Source organism: Meles meles, chromosome 18 (assembly GCF_922984935.1).
Source record: "Meles meles chromosome 18, mMelMel3.1 paternal haplotype, whole genome shotgun sequence".
In the NCBI taxonomy this organism is placed as follows: Eukaryota; Metazoa; Chordata; class Mammalia; order Carnivora; family Mustelidae; genus Meles; species Meles meles.
In genome coordinates, this window is record NC_060083.1 from 44,195,359 (window position 1) to 44,214,595 (window position 19,237).

The 19,237-nt window shown below is 57.5% G+C and overlaps 1 protein-coding gene across 2 annotated transcripts; it reads right to left on the minus strand.

The window, feature by feature from the left end:
* Positions 1 to 1,392: 1,392 nt before the first annotated feature.
* KCNH4 (potassium voltage-gated channel subfamily H member 4) lies at positions 1,393 to 18,927 on the minus strand. 2 transcript variants are annotated; one of them, XM_045985921.1, is made up of 17 exons: positions 18,621 to 18,927; positions 16,537 to 16,770; positions 16,076 to 16,222; positions 15,822 to 15,949; positions 14,760 to 15,003; positions 14,302 to 14,459; positions 11,214 to 11,421; positions 9,974 to 10,168; positions 9,344 to 9,543; positions 7,513 to 7,762; positions 6,683 to 6,927; positions 6,013 to 6,051; positions 5,470 to 5,822; positions 5,077 to 5,183; positions 4,369 to 4,442; positions 2,469 to 3,174; positions 1,393 to 1,719 (listed from the first exon to the last, which is right to left on the minus strand). In XM_045985921.1, the coding sequence occupies exons 1-16, from the start codon at positions 18,694 to 18,696 to the stop codon at positions 2,779 to 2,781; spliced, it is 3,054 nt and encodes a 1,017-aa protein (XP_045841877.1). In that variant the 5' UTR covers positions 18,697 to 18,927; the 3' UTR covers positions 1,393 to 1,719; positions 2,469 to 2,778. The 2 variants fall into 2 exon arrangements, with proteins under 2 accessions (XP_045841877.1, XP_045841878.1); XM_045985922.1 differs by lacking the exons at positions 1,393 to 1,719; positions 2,469 to 3,174; positions 4,369 to 4,442; positions 5,077 to 5,183 and having other exon boundaries at positions 5,643 to 5,822; positions 6,013 to 6,226.
* Positions 18,928 to 19,237: the final 310 nt, after the last annotated feature.

A 19,237-nucleotide genomic window follows, 5' to 3' on the forward strand; every position in this document is an offset into this window, starting at 1 on the left:
AGTTCACAGAACTGGGAGGAGCCGGTGACCGCCTGGGATTTAGACTTAGGGTGGAGCCGGCTGCCGGCAAGGAGGAGCCCGACCAGGAACTTTTTAAAGCCAGGCCTGCCAACCGCGTCACCCTGGGTTCCAGGAGCCCCGAGGGGAGGAGGGTGGCGGAGCGCTGGAAGAGGGCAGAAGGCTGTGTGCGCAGAGTTGGGAAAGCAAAAATATGGTGTGAATGAATACGCACATGAGGCTGCAGTCCTGAGCACCGGCTAAACCGGAGAAGACCCTGTCTGCACTTTCTCTGGCCAAGTCAGCTCGGGGAAACCCGACTGTGGGGGACATTCTGTGGCGCGGAAGGTGATGCAAGTGCTATAAGAAGGGTTCTGTGGAGACTTCCTGGGTGAGATCAAAGGGAGACCTTCTGCCGCTTGTCAGCCATAAACCAGGACCCTCCTCCTTTGGCTGGACCCCAAGCCACACCAGGATCACCTCTACCTCTGCCTGCGCCCCCCCCCCGCCCCCAAGCTCCAACCAGAACCAGCTCTTTCTCTGATGCCAAAAACAGAGCTGGACCACTTCTGCTTTGGCTCTCCCCATCCACACAGACTAGAACCACTTCTGTTTGCCTCCCCCACCTTGACCTCCATATGGATCACGACTATTTCTATTTTTCTATTTTTTTCTTTTCCTCAATATGCATTAGGACCACTTCTGTCTCCGCCCACCCCCATCCCCCAACACAGGCCGGTTATCTCCTCTGCTTCCGCATCCCACTCCCAGGAACACTCCTCAAAATCTGTATGGAATCAAAGCTCAGGGCCTCAGTGCTGTTGGCGTTGTTCCTGTGACACTAGCTAACACCAGTCCTACTTGGAGCCTGAGCTGGAGAATCAACCTGTCTGGGACAGCCTGCCATAAAACTGCCCACACCTGGACCCATCTGGTCACCAGGGTGCTTCTTTCTAACAATATCGGTAACCCGCATCTCCCCACCCCTGCACCCCTGCAGTGATCATCTGAGAAGTGAAAGCTAAGATGGAAGAAAGGCTTAGGAGAGCAAAGGAGAGGAAGGCAGAGTGGAATTCCTGGCAGGTTCTGAGCTGGTGACAAGCTTTTCCCCCAGCCCCTGCTGTACCTATCCTGCCTCAGGTAGAGGATCAATTATACCGGATCCATGGGGAGTCCCATGGGCTCCTTTTCCAGGGCTGGAGGCGGGCCTGAGCTGGGACTCTGTCCCTCTCACATACTGCATCTGAATCTGAGACTGTGATGGGTAGAGGGAGGAGGGGGTGTAAACGGCCCATAGTGACTCATTAAGGTTTCTGCCTCACCCCTGGGGCCTCTGGTGGCGCGAATGTGGTGCCAAGTGGATTGCTTGGCGCCTTTGCCCTTCCTAGAGACAGCAACTGGGCCCTGGGGTGTGGTGGGGAGTGACTGCCCTGTAGGCTCCTCCAAAGCCCTGAGGCTCTCAGACCAACCCCCAGAAACATCCACAGCCAACAACTACAAAAATAAAGCATTTATTTCCTATCCAAAAGTGAGCCCCGGTTGGGTGGTAAAGGAGAGTTGGAGACCAGGGTGGGTGTGTGAGAAGTCAGGGTCCTGAGCAAGACCATGTTGGATGTGGGAAGAACAGGCTTGGCTGAGCTCTGGTGCAGGCGGAGGGATAGAGAGTGCTGTGGGGACTGTTTGAAGTTACTGGCAACAGAAGAGACCACCTTCAGTGACAGCCTGCAGAAAGACAGAAACAGAGATGTTGACAGGCCCAGGCGCAGAAACAGACACTGCTGGGCCCATAAAGCTCCCGCTGGAGCAGAGGAACCTGGAAGGAAACTCTAAGGCAGGAACTGCAAACCCAAATATACCTACACAGACCAAAGAATTCAAATGAGGGAAGCTAGTTCGGTGTCAGGAGATGACCTCAAGTGGCCCCATCTCAAGACGATGGTGGCCACTCAACACCACGTTGATTGTTGCCAGGTGGAATGTTGGCCCAGGACTGCCAGAACTCCCCATGTTTTTTTAGAGAAGCTGGGCTATCCGGATATTTATGTGAACTCTCCTGATTTTTAGTGCCAGCAACTCATTCATATTATAAAAGAAAGTAATAATCAACGAGAACTGAAGAATACGTGTCTGGGGGTCATCGTTTGTTTCCTGTGTGGGCTGAGGGATGAGGTGCGTCCCTCTAGCCTTGGCTGCTAGTGGGAGGTCTAAGGAGTCTTGGGTTGCTCAGATGCTGGCCGTCTAGACCTATCCCTCTCAAGGTGACATTGCTTCCAAGGTCTCCAGCAGGGCCCAGGGGACTGGGGGGCTGGGACAGAAGGCCTTCTGATATCACAAAGCTATCTCTGCAGTGAAATCTGCAATCTGTCCCTCTTGCCTTAGACACCAAGATCCTGCCGGCTCTTGCCTCAGCCTTCACTTCCTGCACTGGATCGGGGACCCTCCCTCAGCCCCAGATGCTCCCCCATATCTACCTGCCTCCAGGTCCTGGGGAGAAAGCAGGACATGTCATCTGCTGGCCTAATCGGCACTGCATTCCGTCTCATGCCTGTTGGGTTCCACAGCCTCAGGTGGCTCCCCTCACAGAGGGGAAGGACAGGGGAAGGTTTGGAAAAGGGAACAGGGTCAGAAGTGACCAGGCTTTGTAAAAAAGTCCAGAGAATGCAGAGCCAACCAGACCAGCTGGTGGCTGCTGACCCGAGGCAGGAGGCCAAGGGGCCCAGCCCCTCCCTGGAGGGCAGGCAGTAGTGCCCACCCCAGACAGGCCTGGGCCTAGGGCCTGGGTCAGTGGAACGCGTCTGGCCTGGACCGAAAGCTCTGTCGCATGAGGCGTGGGGTCAGAGGTGAGGCCTCTGGCACGGGGGAGGGTCCCAGAGACTCAGGCTCTGAGGGGTAGGGGGACAGCGCGGAGGGTCTCAGGTTGGGAAGGGTGGCTCCCATCTCTGCTGTCCCCGCACTGGCTGGGCGGTGGACCTCAGCGAGAGTAGTATCCTGGAGGCTAGGCGGTGGTCCAGATAGACATGGAGAGAGGCACGGAGGCCTCGGCTGGGAACCAGGAGGGTCTGGGGGCCGAGCTGAGGCTACCGGGTGGCCTGGGGGACCCAGCCTGGCCTGTAGTAGGCCCATGATGTGTCGAAGCTCCCGGCTCAGCTGAGACACTTCCTGGTTGAGACGAGAGATCTGTTGGAACATAACCAGAGGTTCCCCAGGTGTCACAGCAACCACCACCCTCCTAGATACACACCCCCTACAGTCTCCAAAACTTTCCCAGCCACTTCTGTTCACAGCCACCCCAAGAAAAAGGCAGGGCAGGGGTTCTCTTTGTCGAGATGAAGACACTCAGATGCTTTCCAGGATTTGGAACCGTGGCTATTGCAACAACCGCCCCCCCCAACCCCCAACAAGAGGCAGAAAAACGGGCCTCGAAGAGGCCACAAAGCTGCAGGTGACAGACACAAGCTTAGTCTCAGGCTATCCCAGCACACACGCCCAAGTGTGTCTATTCAGTGCTTTGCAAATTTCAGGGAGTACAGAATCAACTGAGAAACTTGTCAAAATGCAGATTCCTGGGCCCTACCCCAGATACCCAGAATTGGGTAGGGCGCAGGAGTCCACATCTTACGAGTGCTGACAGACACTCAAGTGTGGGAACTACTGTGACCCAAGCAGGACTGGCCTTCCAGGTGGCCGAACCAGACCCTGGTCCCGCCCCCAACCCCAGGGCCCGCCCAGCCCAGGGGCTGCCCTCCTGGGATGCCTGCGATGTTTACCAGAACCCAGGGAAGGCCCGCTCCCAAAGGGCTGGGCCCGGCAGTGCCCTGGTGACAGCTCAGAGATCCCCAGGGAGCAGGCAGAGGCAGAGCCTTGCTGTACAAGATCTGGGCTCTTCCTGACCAGGGTTCAGACATTAAGATCCAGCTCTCCCAGGGCTGAAGGCCTCTCTGCCTCCCCGTCCTCTGCCCCCTAGGTTTGCTGAGCATCCACTTCCCAGGGCTGGAGTAGGAAAGGGACTTGGTAGAGGGCAGGTCCCTAAAGGAGAGAATGCCAAGGTCGTCAAGGAGGGAAGGCCTGAAGCAGCTGGGAAAAAAGGGAAGCAGTGGTCAGTGAGGGCTTACAGTGGACCAGGAACTAGCCGGGCACAGGTCCGCTCTTATTTCATCCTCAACCACTCTGGCAAAAACATGTTCTTCTCCCCATTTTTTGACAAGGAAATTGAAGTTCAGGGTCGCTGTGGGACTTGCCCAAGGTCACCCAGCTAGTGTGAATATGTGATCTCAGGACTCTGGGTCTAAACACTGAAACGCTCTTCTATGAGGCAAATCATCCAAGATGATATTTTCCGAGGTCAGAGGGGAGGAGCCAGCCCCAACCCACCTCCTGGTTCAGCCTGCAGACCTTTTCCTTCATCTCCTCAGCCTCCGTGGCCAGTTCCTGGCTGGGCCTGGTCCCTGCAGGCAGAAAAGGGTAAAGGCATACAGGGTGAGTGTGGGAAACAGAGGAGTCTATAGCCTGGGCTGGGCGGGCAGAGAACAAGGGAAGAGCGAGCTCTGGGCTCAGGATGATGGAAAATCCAGACTCTTCAGGCTGGTTTAAGGCCCTATAACTTCCCTAGCCTTCCCCCACCCCTGCCCCAGCTTTATACCCAGAAGCTTCTATTTAGCACCTAAACACGATATGCTCTTCTCTTCTCTCCGGCCTTTAGGCCTTCCAGGAACGGCCTTGCTCCGCCTCTCAAACACCCATCCAAACTTTAAGACCCACCACAAGCGTCCCCTTCTCTAAGAAGGAGGGTTAGTCGTGCCCTTTTCTCCCACCTCAGAGCCTTGCTCTTGCCTCAGTCATGGTACTTAACAACCTGCTCTGGAATTGTTTATCCGAGGAGAAGGTTGTGTCCCCCACTGGACTGGGAGCTCACTAAGGATGTAGGCCAAGTCCAGCTGATCTGTGTATGCCCAGCACAGAGCCCAGCACAGAGCCCAGCACATGGTCGACCCTTACTACGTGTGGAATGGCTGGATGAAGGGATGGGTGGATGGCGGATGAAGAGGTGACTGAGACGTGAAGTCTATGGCTGGTCCTTACCTGAAGGAGGGGCCTGTGAGCAGGGCCTAGGGTGCTCAGACCTCCTGCTGAACCGGAATGTGGGGGCCTCTGCTGTGCTGCCAGAGTCCTCGATGCCATCCACTATCCTGGGATGGGGGGCAGTGATCATCAGTCCCATGGGGGAGAGGGCAAGGGCCAGAGCAGAGCAGGCAGAGGGTAACCGGGGACAGCGGTGCCAGGGAGCTGGAGAGGAGCCGCGGTCAAAAAGGGTGGAGTTGCAAGTGTGGTGGATCAGGAAGGGCGGATGGACAGATGGGGCCGAGACAGGACGAGCACTGGACAAGCACTGGTTGGAATGCTGGGGACAGAGCCCAGAGAAGGTTCTGGAAGCCAGCAGGGGTATGGGGAAGGCAGGGGAGGCTGGCGTCTCACCGGGGACTGAGGTCCGGAGGTCCAAAGGTTCCCAGTGGGGGAATGAGAAGCTGAGGGAGCTTCCAAGCAGCAGAGCCCCTGGCGGGGCCATGAGGGGAGGGGCTGTGGCCCCGGCCAGCCAAGGCAGGGGAAGGGGTTGGGGACAGGGAAGGGGAGGAGACAAGGGTTGAGAATGGGGGCAGCTCCTCGCCCAAGAGGCTGACCAGGGAGCCCCGGGGTCGTGCTGGGCTGAGGTTGGGCAGCAGGAGGGGCCGGCGGGGCCTAGAACCACCTCCAGACTCCACCCCGGTCTCAGCCTCTGTGACGGATGGCAGGGTCTTGTCTGAGGAGGAGCCAAGGCTTTCCGAGCGGGGCTGCGGGCAGAGGGCAGCTGGTGTGAGGACAGTGAACAATAGGCCCCTTCATTAAGCAACTGCCTTCACTGGCAGATGCCGCTCCCCATCCCCCTCCCTTCTCCGGGCAGCAAAGGAGTCAAGGGAAGGGGCCCCCAGCTCCCAGACTCTCCCCACACAACCTCAACCCGACCCAGGAAGGTGGTGTTACCTGGGAGAGGCGAGGAGACCGGGAAAAGCGGCTGAGGCCCTGTGGGGACACAGGGGGGTTCAAGCTGACTGACACCTCCCCCCTTGCCTGGCGCGGCGCTTCCTAGTCCTACCCATCGGTGCTGTGGGCTCTGAGAATGTGGGGCCTTTCTGTGGAACTGAGTCAGAGATACCCTCCAACTCCAACTCAGAGACGTCTGAGGGGCAAAGTCAATCTGAAAAGCAGGCAAAGACAAAGCCCCAGAGCCTAAGCCAAATGGGCTCAGGACGAATCTGGTGAGGGCAGAAGAGGAAACCAGGGGGATGATGTCCCAGCTCAGAGAGGGACTTGACAGAGGAGGAGCCCACAAGGGGTCTGCTCCCCAAGCGAGGGCCCTCTGAGGAGTCTGGAGTGAGGCTAGGTGCGGGGGAGGGGAGCCAACAGGAGATGATGGGTCGGAGGGGTTGGAAGTAGAAGCGGTGAGAGATGGTCCATGGGATTGGGTGATGGCCAATGGAGAAGGGTCAGGTGGGAGTGGACTATGTTAAGCATGGAAGGGACAATGGAAGGGGGTGCCTGGGATTGAGAAAGGATTTTCTCAGGATGGTCAGGATGGAAGGAGATGCACGGGGAGGTCTGCTCTGAAGGAGGGGACCTCGGAGGAGATGGAAGCCATAAGGGGTCTACATACATTGGTGTCAGAGCCCTGGCGCAGGTTGAAGGTGAGGTCCCGGGGCAGGCCAGCCCGGAAGGCAGCCCCATACTCAGGATAGAGCCTCAGGACCTCAGCCAGCCCTCGGCTGCTCAGCTGCTGCAGGCCACAGTAGGTCAGTGCCTTCACGTCAGCGCTGGTCTTCAGCACGTAGCTTGGGCCTGCCCCTGACCCAGGCTCCTGCCCCGGCTCAGGGATATCTGCCCCAATCAGGTCCCCCTTCCCTGTGGGTAAGGGATGGGGACAGTCAGCTGGGGGAGAGCGACCAAGAGGATATCAGTAGGAGGTGCTCAATGGATTTGACGGATGGTCAGTGTGTTTGAAGGGTGGTCGAAGACGGATCAATCAATAAGGTTGGTGGAAATAACCAATGGAGGTGGGAAAAAGTCAGTAGAGAATGACGGATGAAGTTGGGAGGCAGTCAGTGCGGGATGTCAGTGTTATCAATGGAACTGGATGATCAGTAAAGAATGGCCGGAGGGGTCAGTTAAAGGGTAAAGGTCAATGGAGTTGAGGGTCAATGAGAAGGGTCAGTAGAGTTGGGAGATGGTGCAGTGGGAAAGGACCAACTGAGTTGGGAGAGAGTCACTGGGGAGGGTTGATGGGTTGATGGCCAATGGGATTAGGGGAGAATCCGAGGGTATGGTCAAAAGGGGATGGTAGCAGGGGGAAGGGACCAGGAAAGAGGACTCCTCAGCAGGAATTCCACATATCCACTAGGGGTAGCCCAGTCCCTAGATACCCAGCCACACCCAAGACCTCTAGGGCAAGGTTCTAGGGTAGGTCATAGGTGGTGGTGGGATCCTCACCCAGGATGGCCAGCACCATGTTGTCTCGAAGCACCTCGAGTGAGCCGGAGCAGACGTAGTAGTGGGCCTGCAGGGCATCCCCACGGCGCAACAGGTACTCGCCTGGGGCGCAGAATGAGGTCTTGATGTGCAGGGAGAGGGCCCGCAGGCAGCCCCTGCTCGCTGCTCCGAACAGCGGCAGCTGCAGGATCTCCCGGTTCAGGTGCATAGCGATGTCAGCTCTCAGCTCGTCTGGGAAGTCACGCAGTAACTGCATAAGGGGCATAGGTCATTCTGGCCATCCCCCTACGGCTGCTACTTGAGTTCTACAAATGTCCTGAGCTGTCTCCCAGGGGAGAGCTCCAATGTACCCTTTGCTTCGAGGTGACCCATTTCTGACCTTTAGGAAGACCTCAGTTTTGCTTGTGTGTGGACCTCCCGACCCAAGTTCTGGAGCAGAGACTAGGTCTCTTCCTGTCTGTCCACTGCCCATGACTACATGACTACATGTAGACACACTCATTGTGTGGTTGCTCAGCCCCACACAAGGACCAGTCCTGGTGGGTCAACCTTTCAACCAGGAGAGTCGGGAAACTAGCAGTCAGCTCTGTCCTACATCCCTGTGGAGCTTGGGCAATCCATTTGCTCTCTCTGGGCCTCTGTATCATCATCTGTAAAGATGCAAGGTTACCGTAGGCCTTGAACATTACCAACGACTTTCAGGGAATCAAACTTAATGTTCACAGATCCAACCTCATCTTATGGAGCCCCTAGGCCACTCTGGCTTGCTGACCTCTCCCTCTTGTCTCCATTTCCTCCTCAGGCTCTTCTACTAACTTTCCACATTCTTCCTGCACCATGGCAACCAGCTCCATGACTTCCCTACTCCTGGTGAGCCTGGAGCCCTGCATACGGGTCTAGACATGTGTTTTCACCTGCTTATGGAGCAGCCTCCACCTGGATCTCCCACATGCACCACACCCTCAACCTGGTTGTTTCCACCCCGAAATCCAGCCTTCCTCCTGCGATGCCTCCATCACATCCCTCTGGCCAAATCAGGAACCTCGGCCTCATTCTGAGCTCCTCTCCTGCCACCAGCTGATCACCAGGTTCCACGGCTCCAAGTCTCCAGAAACACCTCCTAGAGCCCCAGGCCACTCACCAGCCTCAAAGTTTTGCAGGATAAAATCTAAATTCAAGACCACCTATGAGCTGGGTGGGCCTGCCTCCCCAGCCCTGTCTCATACACTCCTGTTTCCCTCCTCTCTCCACAGCACTCACAAACCCGTTCGGAAGGCTCAGTGAAACACTTTCAGTTCCCTGAACTCGCCCTGCTCTTTTGTGTCGTTTCCGGACCTGGGTTCCTAATGCTCTTTCTGCCCGGAATGGCCTCTGCTGATTTCCTTCTTGCCTTTCACAACGTCCCCTCTTCTGTGCCACCTTCCCTGACTCGTGGGGGTCCAGACACAATGTCCCTTCATTGGAACCACCATCCCTCCAGCAGAGTCCTAATCACTGTGTTGTTGTTGTTATTATTTTTACCCGTCTGCCTCCCTCCCCCAACCGGTGTCTCCCTGAGGACAAGGGCTGAGTGTCATGATTCCTGAGCTCTCCGGTCCCGCACAGAGGCTGGCCCAAAGCAAGTGCTCAGGAAATGCGAGCTGGGGTTGGGGGGGAAGGATGGTGTTAGCTGAGGCCTGAGCTCCCTTTCAGCTCCCGTGCTTCTAGTGCAAAGGGAGAGGGATGTGCATTTGGTGGGTGTGCGCCCCCACGAGCCACCCTCCCCGCCCCCCGCCTCCCAGGACCCTGCCTGCCTCCACTCCTTCCCCACCGCGGGATCCCGGCGCACTACCTCGTTGGCGTCAATGCCGCTGTTGACGGCCCACGTGGTCTGGAAGGACTCGAGCATGCGCTGCTTGAGCGGCCGCGGCAGGCGGTGCACGCGGATGAAGTCCTTGAGGTCCTTCATGCGGCTGTGGTAGAGCGAGCGGCGCGAGTACATGCGCTGGATGATGGCCGTCACGTTCCCGAACACCACGGCGTGCATCAGTGCTGCAGCGGCGGCAGCGGGCAGCCCGTGAGGGACGCCGCGCCCCCCACAGCCTCCTCCCGCATCCCCAAAACCACCCTGCCCTCCACGGATCTGGGTTCCCGGAGAAGGAGGGGCAGGAGAGCCAGTGGGCTTGGGTGGGGGCAGGGAGGGGCCAGACCTGAGGCTCCTCTCCTGCCCCCTCCCCCCAACTAGGTCAGGACTTGGGTTTCCCACCCTCTTCGCAAGAGGCTACACCTGTTTTGTGGCATGCCCCTGCGTCCCTCCCACCCCAGGGGCCAGCATGTAGTAGATGCTGAGGAAACGGCTATAAATGAATGAAAGCACGACTGTCTGGACGTGGGTGGACATCTTGCCTTCTCTGAGCCCGTTTCCCCATCTGCACGCGGGGCTTAGCAGGGCCACCCCGGGGCTTGGCAGGCCCGGCCTCACCGCCTATGAGCATGGTGCAGATGGAGAAGATCTTCTCGGCGTCGGTGTTGGCGCACACGTTGCCGAAGCCCACGCTGGTGAGGCTGCTCAGCGTGAAGTAGAGGGCAGCGATGTAGGCGCTGCGCCGCGACGGGCCGCCGGCCGAGCCATTGACGTAGGGCTCCTCCAGCCGCTTGCCCAGCTCGTGCAACCAGCCTGGGGGGTGGAGGGAGGCAAGGAGCAGCTGCCCTGGCCAGCAGAGAGCTGGCTTTCCCTGAGCTGCCTGCGCTTGACCTTGGGCAAGTATTTACAGAGGCGAGGGGAGGTTTGCACCCACAGGCACAGGAAATGTGAGGAGCAGCCTGGGCCTGGGACTCCCCACAGTGAGCTGGTTACAGTTGCAGTAAGCAGGGCTAAGCTGCTGACCTTTGAGGGAGGACTCTCGAATAGTTTACTGAGCACCCCTTGGGTGCAGGGTGCTGGCATTTGACCTGCCAAACATTCTCCCTGCCCTGGTTGAACTTACAGTCTGGAGGGGAAAGACGCATGAAATAAATTGCAAGTGGGCAGTGAGCTACCAAAAAGGAAGAATAGGGCATCCGGGAGCCATAATGGGTTAGGGAGAGCCAACCCAGTGGCGGGGACTCGTCGGGGGTGGGCGTTATGGTTCTTAAAGGGCTCCATTAGGACAGAGCATTTTAGTGGTGATTGCAAGGACTAGAAAAGTCACCTAGGGGAAGAAGACAGGGAGAGCATTCCAGAGAGGAAAACACTGTTCAAGGCCATTGTGAGAAAGCAGTACCTCTGCGTGCTGGAAGGAGGCCAGTGTGGCTGCGGCACAGGGCGCAGGGGAGAAGGGGAGGCCAAGTGGGGAGAGAGAAGGCTGCAGGGCTGCACAAGGTGCGGACCGAGTGTGGACTTGATTTTGAGGGCAGCGCAGAGACACTGAAAGGGTCCAGGCAGGGCATTGCTCCCTCTGCCCCAAACGCCCTCCCCACCATCTGAGTTCCTGTACGCTTTTGATTGCCTGTCACTGGTCTGGCTCCCCTGCCGGTAGGCTGCGAGGTCAGCCCAAGGCAGACCCTTGGTCTTCAACTCAGTACTTCCACGCCCGACCTGGAAGGTGCTCAATGCACGTTTGTTGCATGGAGAGTAGACTGTGGAGTGGTGAGTGTGGTGCAGGGAGAGGCATCAGCTCGGGGGCCTGTGTGGACAGGGCTGGTGGATGGGTATCCGTGGAAGCCTGGGGTCGGCGGCTCACCGATGTCCCAAAGCAGCGGGTCATTGGCCTCCATCTCCCGGCGCCCGATGACGTACCAGACGCAGGCCATCCAGTGGGCAAGGAGAGCGAAGACGGACATGAGCAGTGTGAGCACCACCGCGCTGCACTGAGAGTAGCGCTCCAGCTTCTGCAGCAGCCGCAGCAGCCGCAGCAGCCGCACGGTCTTCAGCAGGTGCACCAGCGAAGTCTGCGGGAGTGTGGCGGGGGAGGCTGTCAGCAGGCACACCTCCTCAGAGCCCCCACGGCCCCTCCCAGCGCCTTGTCACCAGATGCCCTGGAGCCAGGGGAAGCTGCCGCAGGAAAAACGGCCCTGCTGTCCTGAGAAAGTGGCCAGGGAATGCAGCGGGGAGAGAGTACTACTAACGCTCATAAAGGCTAATACATAACTATGTGCGTACTTATATAAGTACTTGCTGTATGTGTCAGGCACTGGGCTAAGCATTTATAATCCTCGTGAAAAACTCGTGCCTTCAGTTCAATTATCAGCAGTTCAGTTCAATTATCGTTCCCAGTTTGCAGATGAGTAAACTAAGGCTCAGAGAAGCTAGTGATTTGTTTAAGGTCATACAGGAAATGATGGAGCTGGGACTGCCGTCTGAGCGGCTACCCAAGTCCATTTTGTGCTGTGCTGCCTCTAGCACCGTGCATGGGCTGGTGAAAAAGCAAGTCCTGGTCAGAGGTAGGGAATGAGCTCTGGGCCCTGCTGGACACCCCCGGAGTCCTGGGCGCAGTCAGCTGTGGACAAGAGCTGGTTGTCGGCGATGCCAGCATCTGTGAAGGGAGCCATCCCTCGAGACACAGAGAAGCAAGTGGGAACAGGCAGGGGCCTGGGGACCGGGGAAGGTTAGGGGCTGTTCCCAGGCTGGGTCAGCTGCAGATGAGAGGGGCATGCTGGAATGTTGAGGAAAGGAGACCAGGAATTGAGGGAGCCTCGGCTTTGGGCTTTGAGGTCTTAGCCCTTGTGGGGCTGGGTCGGGGGGTGATTACTCGTGGCACTAGTAAGCAGCTTGTAAGTGTTACCAATATTACCACTATGACTGTTTTCACTGTGGTCTTTCATGCTTCAATTAGCCCTCCAAATTATAGAGATGAGGAGCAGGTACTCTGGGTGGGGGCAACTTGGAAGCAAGGGCTGGGGGCTCTAGGGCAGCACCTGGGGAACTTAGTATGAAGGCCCTTCCAGAAGCCTCTAGCAACGTCCCCCGTAGTCTTGGCCCTACCCGGCTCCTGAGCCACCTCCTGTCCTTTTCTCTAATTTTAGGTGAAGGAGCTGGGAAGGAGGTGGCCCTGCTTCCCCCACATGGACCGTCTCCAGGGCTTAACGCCTGCCCCCAGCTCCCAGAGCTTCTGCCTCCAGACTTGAATCCTTCAGGGCTGCATCTAATCACCTGGCCCTGCGCCTCACTCTCCTGGGGCCCTTGTCTCCTTTTCCTTGTGTCCCAGGCCCAGCTCCTTCCAGTCCACAGCTCTGCCCACTCATCCTTTCTCTTCGCCCTATCTCCCCCCAGCCCAGCACTGCTCCTGATCTCCCCTTATGCTACATCATCCAGTCGGGGGCCTTGTGTTCCTGGGAAGCAGGGCAGTGTCATGGAATTAGGAATAGACTAGGAGTCTGGAGACCTGGTTCCAGTCTCCTGCCCACTACGGCTAGCTGTGTGACCTGTGGCAAACTGCTTAACCTCTTTGAGCCTTTGTGTCTACCTCTGAAAAAGAGAATCTGCCCTGAGGGGTTACTGGGAGACACCTATGAGATGATGTGCGAGAAAGGACTTAGTACATGAAAAGTGTTCCTGAAGGTACCAGAGGAGGGGGACTGCCGGGGAAGAGGGACAGGAGCCCATCTGCCGCTCTCCCACTCCCCAGGGACAGTTGTCTGCCTGCTGACACAGCCTGGTGGGCATGAGATGGGAGAGTGCGCTCCCAGGGAGGGGTGGGCTGCTCTGCTCCGAGTGGCCGGAGTCCCAGGGCAGACACACACACATGCACGTGTGTGGGAGCGTGCACACACGTGTACACAGCCAGGAGAAGAGGCCCACAGCCCGTTGGCGGCTAGTTAAATCCGGCTGCGTGTAGGTGGTTTCCTGCTATAGCTGAGTGTGGCAGAGAGAGGAGCGCACAGGGAAACTGCTTTCCACCTCCCCACCCAACAGCCAAGGGAGTCTGGGGACACAGGGTGGGACTCCCTCACCCTGGACTTGAGAGCACCTACGATCTGCCGGCTGAGTGCGGAGTTGACCACCCAGGGTACCTCCAGGCAGTCCCCGGGGAGATGGGAGGACCCAGGTCCTGGCACTTTCTGCCTCCAAACCCACCCCACAGCCTCTACCTCCTTGTCTTGGCTTACTATGTTCCCCCCAGATGCTCTCTCCCCATCCCCTGCCAGCCAAATCCTGCTCTCTGTCTGGGGTCTAGCCCTGATCTATCTCCCGCAGGAACCCTTCCCAGATCACCTGAGCCTTTTTTCCAGCTGGAGTGCTTTGGACTCCCAGGTGCTGGCTAGATTTCAAAGCATCAGATCACTTTCACGCATGCCCACTTTCCTGCCTGGAACTCCAACATCAGCTAGCTCCATGCCCAGCCCCCAGCAATACCTGGGCCGCGTCTTCCTCTCCATTCACCTCTTCTGTTCCTGCTGTCCCCTCCAACAGTCCTGCCCCCTCACCAGCTTAGCTGCCTGGAGGCTGAATCCTTGTCCCTTTTCCGCACAGTGACCATGCTCCACACAGTGCTTTGCAGACAGCTAAATGCTCATCAGTTGTTTGTTAAATAAAAATGTGAAAAGTACCACTCATTTGGCATCAGACCAACGCCGCCCTGGTAGCCCTAGTTAGCTTTTCATTTGTCTCAGCTTCCCTCAGTGATTGTGAGCTGAGCTCCCCAAGAGCACAGACCCTCCCAGCTCCTTCTGAGCAGCTAGCATGGGGCTTGGCCCGCAGCAGGTGCCTGACAACTTTTTGCAGCTGGACGGATGGGTAGGGCTGAGTCTTGGTTGGAGTTGGTCCCTTAGTGGGAGACGCTGTGCTGAATTTGGGAGGCTAGGCTGCAGGGTGGGACAGGGGTCACTCACCACGGTGATGTTGAAGACATAAAGCAGGTCAAATGGCAGAGCAGCAATAAGGTCAACAAAGAACCAGGTGGCCAGGTAGTGAAGACCAATGGAACGAGGAGCAGAGACCACCTGGCCGGACTGGGACACATAGGTGGTGCGGAAGTTCAGGATGATATCTGGGGGTGCAAGAGGCTGTTACTAAGGGGCTTTGAGTAAGCGGGGAATAAGCTTGAGACCCAGAATGGAGTTGGAGGCAGATATGGGGAAGGCAGATTGGGCTTCTGGCTGCACTTCAGGGAGGAGTGGTCTAAAGGCTGAAGGGGTCGGGGCTCAGGGCGTATGGACCATTAGGACTTAAAGACCCAGAAGAGGTTGGGCTCTGAATACCAGGGTCCTGCAGGCTCAGGATGGAGCAAAGCTTAGATGAGTGGGTTCCCCAGCCCACCCGCCAGGGTATGCAGGGCAGAGGATCTGACCCAGGATGAAGAGCATCTCCACGGCGATGTCGCTGACAAGGGTGTGTCGGGAAGTGATGGGGGTGTCGTCGTCACCCAAGAAGCAGACATTGTAGGGGACGGTGATCGCGACGTAGAAGGTGGCAAGGAGGATGAGGCCATCCCACACGGCCTTGGGGACGCTGTAGTGGAGGAGGAGGCAGCGGGACCCCCCCACGGAGGCCACCTTGTACTCGGGCACTGATGGCTTTGGCTCAAACACGTTCTAGGGGGAGAGGGGTGGTAGTTGGGGACATTTAAGGGAAAGGGGAGCCAAAGCTTAGGGAAGGAAGAGGCAGGGGAGGGGGAAGGGGGGAGTGGGTGCTCCAGGCATGATCACGAGAGGAGATAGAAGGTGTGGGAGAGGGGTTCAGGGGCCAGCACCTGACACTTCCTTCCTCTGCCAACCTACTGCTTGGGCCCCCTTTGGATCAATCATGTTTTGTGGGGGGTATTTATAAGGCTTAACCTTCACCATGCTTGAGAAGGAGATTATGACAAGTCAAACACATGCTTTAGGCCTCCCTAGGGGTCATTAACTTCTCCCTCAAGTTTCACTTGGAATCTAGGGTCCCTGTGGGGGATAAGGATATCCCAGAGATGAATGGAGGCTGACACAGCACATCCCATCCCCTGTTGCCCCCACAAACTACACAGAGGGTTGGAGAATCGATCCCGTGGCTTTATCAGGGTCCTAGGGCTAGATACCAGGACCCCAATGGGGGCTCTCTCCCTAGAATCACAATTTGTGATTTCACCCCCATCATGAAATAACACTGTCACTCAGAGGTAGCTAATATATTTGATCCTAGATCCCTGCCCTTATGACATCGTCAGAGTAAAGTAATGTCAATCATAAGGAAGCGAGGGAGATGGGGTTGGAAGTTGTGAGGACACATGGGACACAGCAGAAAGACGTACATGAGAAATGCGTGGACAGAGGAATAAGCCTACTGGAGGGATATCAGAGAAACAGGGAGACATTAGCAAGGATGCCTCAGAATCACAGCTGGGAGATGTTGGGATGGAGATGTTGGGACTCACATTATTGGTTTTCATGCCTCCCTGGCGCCGGCGGCCAAAGTGGCCAGCCAGGCGGTGTAGGACCGTGCGGCTTTGCCTCCTGGCAGATCGAAGTCTCGAGCCAGCTCCCCTCCTGCCAAGGGAGTTTTCTGTTGGAAAGAAGGGTGCAGAGATAAGTGGGGGCACTTCCCATGAAACCAGATAGGGAGACGTCTTATGTGACCCTCAGCAAAGACCTCTGACCATTCATGCCTCCTTCCCAGACCTGCAGTTACCATGATTACTGTCCCCATGACCTCCTGGGGAGCCAAGTCCTGGGCCTCCACTCTGAGTGATGTCCTTGAAGGAAAAGAGGAAAAGCACGACTTCTCCCATCTCATTCTTGATTGGCATCATGTCCAAGAGGCACCAAAAGGCTGAGCCTGTAGATGTGGAGAGATGGAGGGGGAGGGGGAGCAGTCCATGGCACCCCTTCCCCTTGATCACCCAAGGTTCCTTGGCATGATCAAAGGGCTTGGCAAAGGTTTACAGATGGAAAGAACCCCAGAGATTATGTCAGACTCCTTCCCTTCCCGATGGGAGAAGCAAGGCCTAGGGAGGACCAGGGAGGCACTCAGGGTCACATAGTCAGCTTGTGACAGTATGGGGCCAGCATCCAGTCTTCCACTGTGCAAAATGGACTCTGTGTATGGCCCAGGATCTGCGCAGGCCTGCAGGGCGGGTCACGACGCCTTACCATCCTTTCGGTAGAAGCAGATTTCAGCCCGGTGCTCTTGATGGCCCTCCAGGGCCTTCTGCAGCCTCTGCAGGGCTGGCTCACTAGTCTCTGGACCATAGAGGAAACGGCAGCTGCAGGTTTTCTGCATGACCTCAGTGCGGCCGTAGCCTGTGAGCTCGCAGAATCCGTCAGAGCAGTAGACAATGGGAAAGCCCCGTGGGCCCTGTGCGTTGGCCAGCAGGAAGTTGCTGTCTGTGAGAAGAAGAGGTCAAGGTTAGGTCAAGGCCAGGAGGGGACCTTAGCTTCAAGGTGAGTAGTACCTCCCCCAAGTTGTGGTCAGAGGTCACAGAGCCAGAAGTTTCCCAGACTTCCTTGTGATTCCTGGATCCCCTTGGGGATATTCTGAAATGAGAGTAAAAAGAGATAGAGGAAAAGGACAAGGACTTAAGGATGGCTTGGAACCAGGACAGGGACTACTGGGGAGGTTGAAGGTCACACTGTCCTTTCCTCTCCCTTCAAGCTGGTGAGCTATTACAAGGGAGCTGGGCATGGGCTCCAGCATGACACCTCTGCCACTTTCCGACTGTAACCTAGGACACTGGTTAATGAACCCTTCTGTGCCTCAACTTTCTTATCTGCAAAGTGGGACATAATATATCTTCCCTATATGGCTGTTGTGAACGTTACATTAGTTACCTAGGGAGAACAAATCCTAGCATATACTAAGTGCTGAGAAGGTAAAATGACTCCCCCACGTTCCCACAGCTTCCAAAACACATTCATAGGCGCTATCCTGTCCTCCTATTAGAAAGTAGACAGGGCACGGATTCTGGTGATATCATACCCATTTTATTGATAGGAAACCAGAAGACGGAGATTATCCAAACTCACGAATCTCCTTTGGTGGGGGAGGGAGACAGTGATGAGTAGTGTCCTTATTCCCTGCCTTCCAGGAAAGGTCCTCTTTTTAGCATCTCTTTAGGTAATTTCAGGGGGTCTGTCCCAGTGCTCAAAGTCTGACAGCATATTGAGCAAGGAAGTTTTTAGTCCAGCAACCCTAGGACCAGAACCTGAGCTGGCTTCCTCTGGCTCCAATAGGTGGAAGCCAGACTCTGTGTGCCATCAAGGGGCAGAATCTCAGCTGAGGGAAGGGGTCTGAGACACAACCAGTGCTGGATGCTAAGGGGGTGAGTGTGTAGGAGTGGAGAGGCTGGTGGGGACTGAAGGTGCCTGGGAGGCTCTGGGCCCTGGGCAGCAGCCTCCTTCTTCCATCCCAGGGCCCGTTGCCCCGGTGATGGGAGCTATGGAAACAAGGGAGGTGTCTGTGGGGGGTTGGGAGGGGAGGCGGCTAGGGCCCGGGCGGCTCGATTTCCGCCCGCGGGTATCGCTCCCCCGACTTTCCAGATACTGACCAGGGCGCCCGAAGGGGGCAAAGGGAGATTGCTCTGCTCCAAAGTAGGGAAAGGGAAAGGCGGGAGAAGAGACTGGGAGCGAGGAGTGTGGCTGTCCAAGGTGCTGAACCTGGAATCCAAACTGGGGGTGGGCAAGCAGAGTTCCCTCCGTCACACGGACCACCCCCTTCCGCCTGCCTCACCTCCCTCAGACTCAGACGCGCCAAGATTTGGGGGCGCGTGACCTTAATCCAAGCTAGGTGCTGCTGAAGTCTGATCTTTTCTCTTTCTTTTTTTCCTTTTCTTTTTTTTTTTCCTGAGGGAAGGAGATGCTGGAGCCTTCTGGAAGTAGACTCCAGAGCGCCTGACCACTTCGTTCCACCTCTGCGTTTCAGATACCCACACACTCCCCCAGCAGAACTCTGCCCGGGAGCGGGCAGCTGACAAGGCCTCTCCTTTTTTTGCGGCACAAAGAGCCTTTCCTGACTCCAGTCACACCCCCAACCTTAGCCCCCTGCACTCTTAGCCCTTTCCCCGCCCCCCTTCGCAGTGCACTCCCAGTCCTGTTCCTTTCCCGCGGCTTCGGGAGTTCCTAGACCGTCAACTCCACTCTCGCCGCCTCTGGTCTCAACACATCCAGTAGACCCGCGCCCGTGCCGAAGGTGACTTGGCCCCAGCTCGAACACCCAGCCCTAGCCTCTCCCCACTCACGCGTGCCGTCGAAGCGGGTGGCGATGGTGTCCAGAAAGGTGTTTTGCGGGGCCAGCAACCCCTTCATGACCGGCATGGCCTCGGGGCTGGGGTTAGAGGCGCGGCGCTGGGGGGCGTTCAGCGCGGCGGGGCGGGAGGAGGCGCGCTGCCGGCGGGGCCGGGGCGCCCCATGCGCCCGCCTGCCTCCTCCCCTCCTCTCGGCGCCGCCGCAGCCGCTGCCTGTCTGCTCTGAACCCCGCAGCTCTCGGCTCAGCTTGGCGCCGCCTCGGTCCCCCCACCTCCCCACGGGCCAAGTTCTTTCCCCCGGGCTCGGCCCGCTCCCGCCACGTGGCCCGCACGGGGAGGGGCCGCCAGCGACACCCTCACCCTTCTCCACTGCCCTCCTCCCAGAGGGGAGCGGCCCACGCGTGTCTCTCCCAGAGAGAATTCGGGACACGCCCACCTGGAGCCTAGACCCAAGAGGCAGGGCGGGGCTTAGGTGGCAGGCACGCCCTCCTCCCGGGGTGGCCACGCCCCCACGAGTGGTTCCCGGGCGACTCCTTTGTGGCTCCGCCCCGCGGGTTTCCCCGCGCGCCGCCCACGCTGGAAATGGTGTTTGGATTACAGTGCCGCCTGCT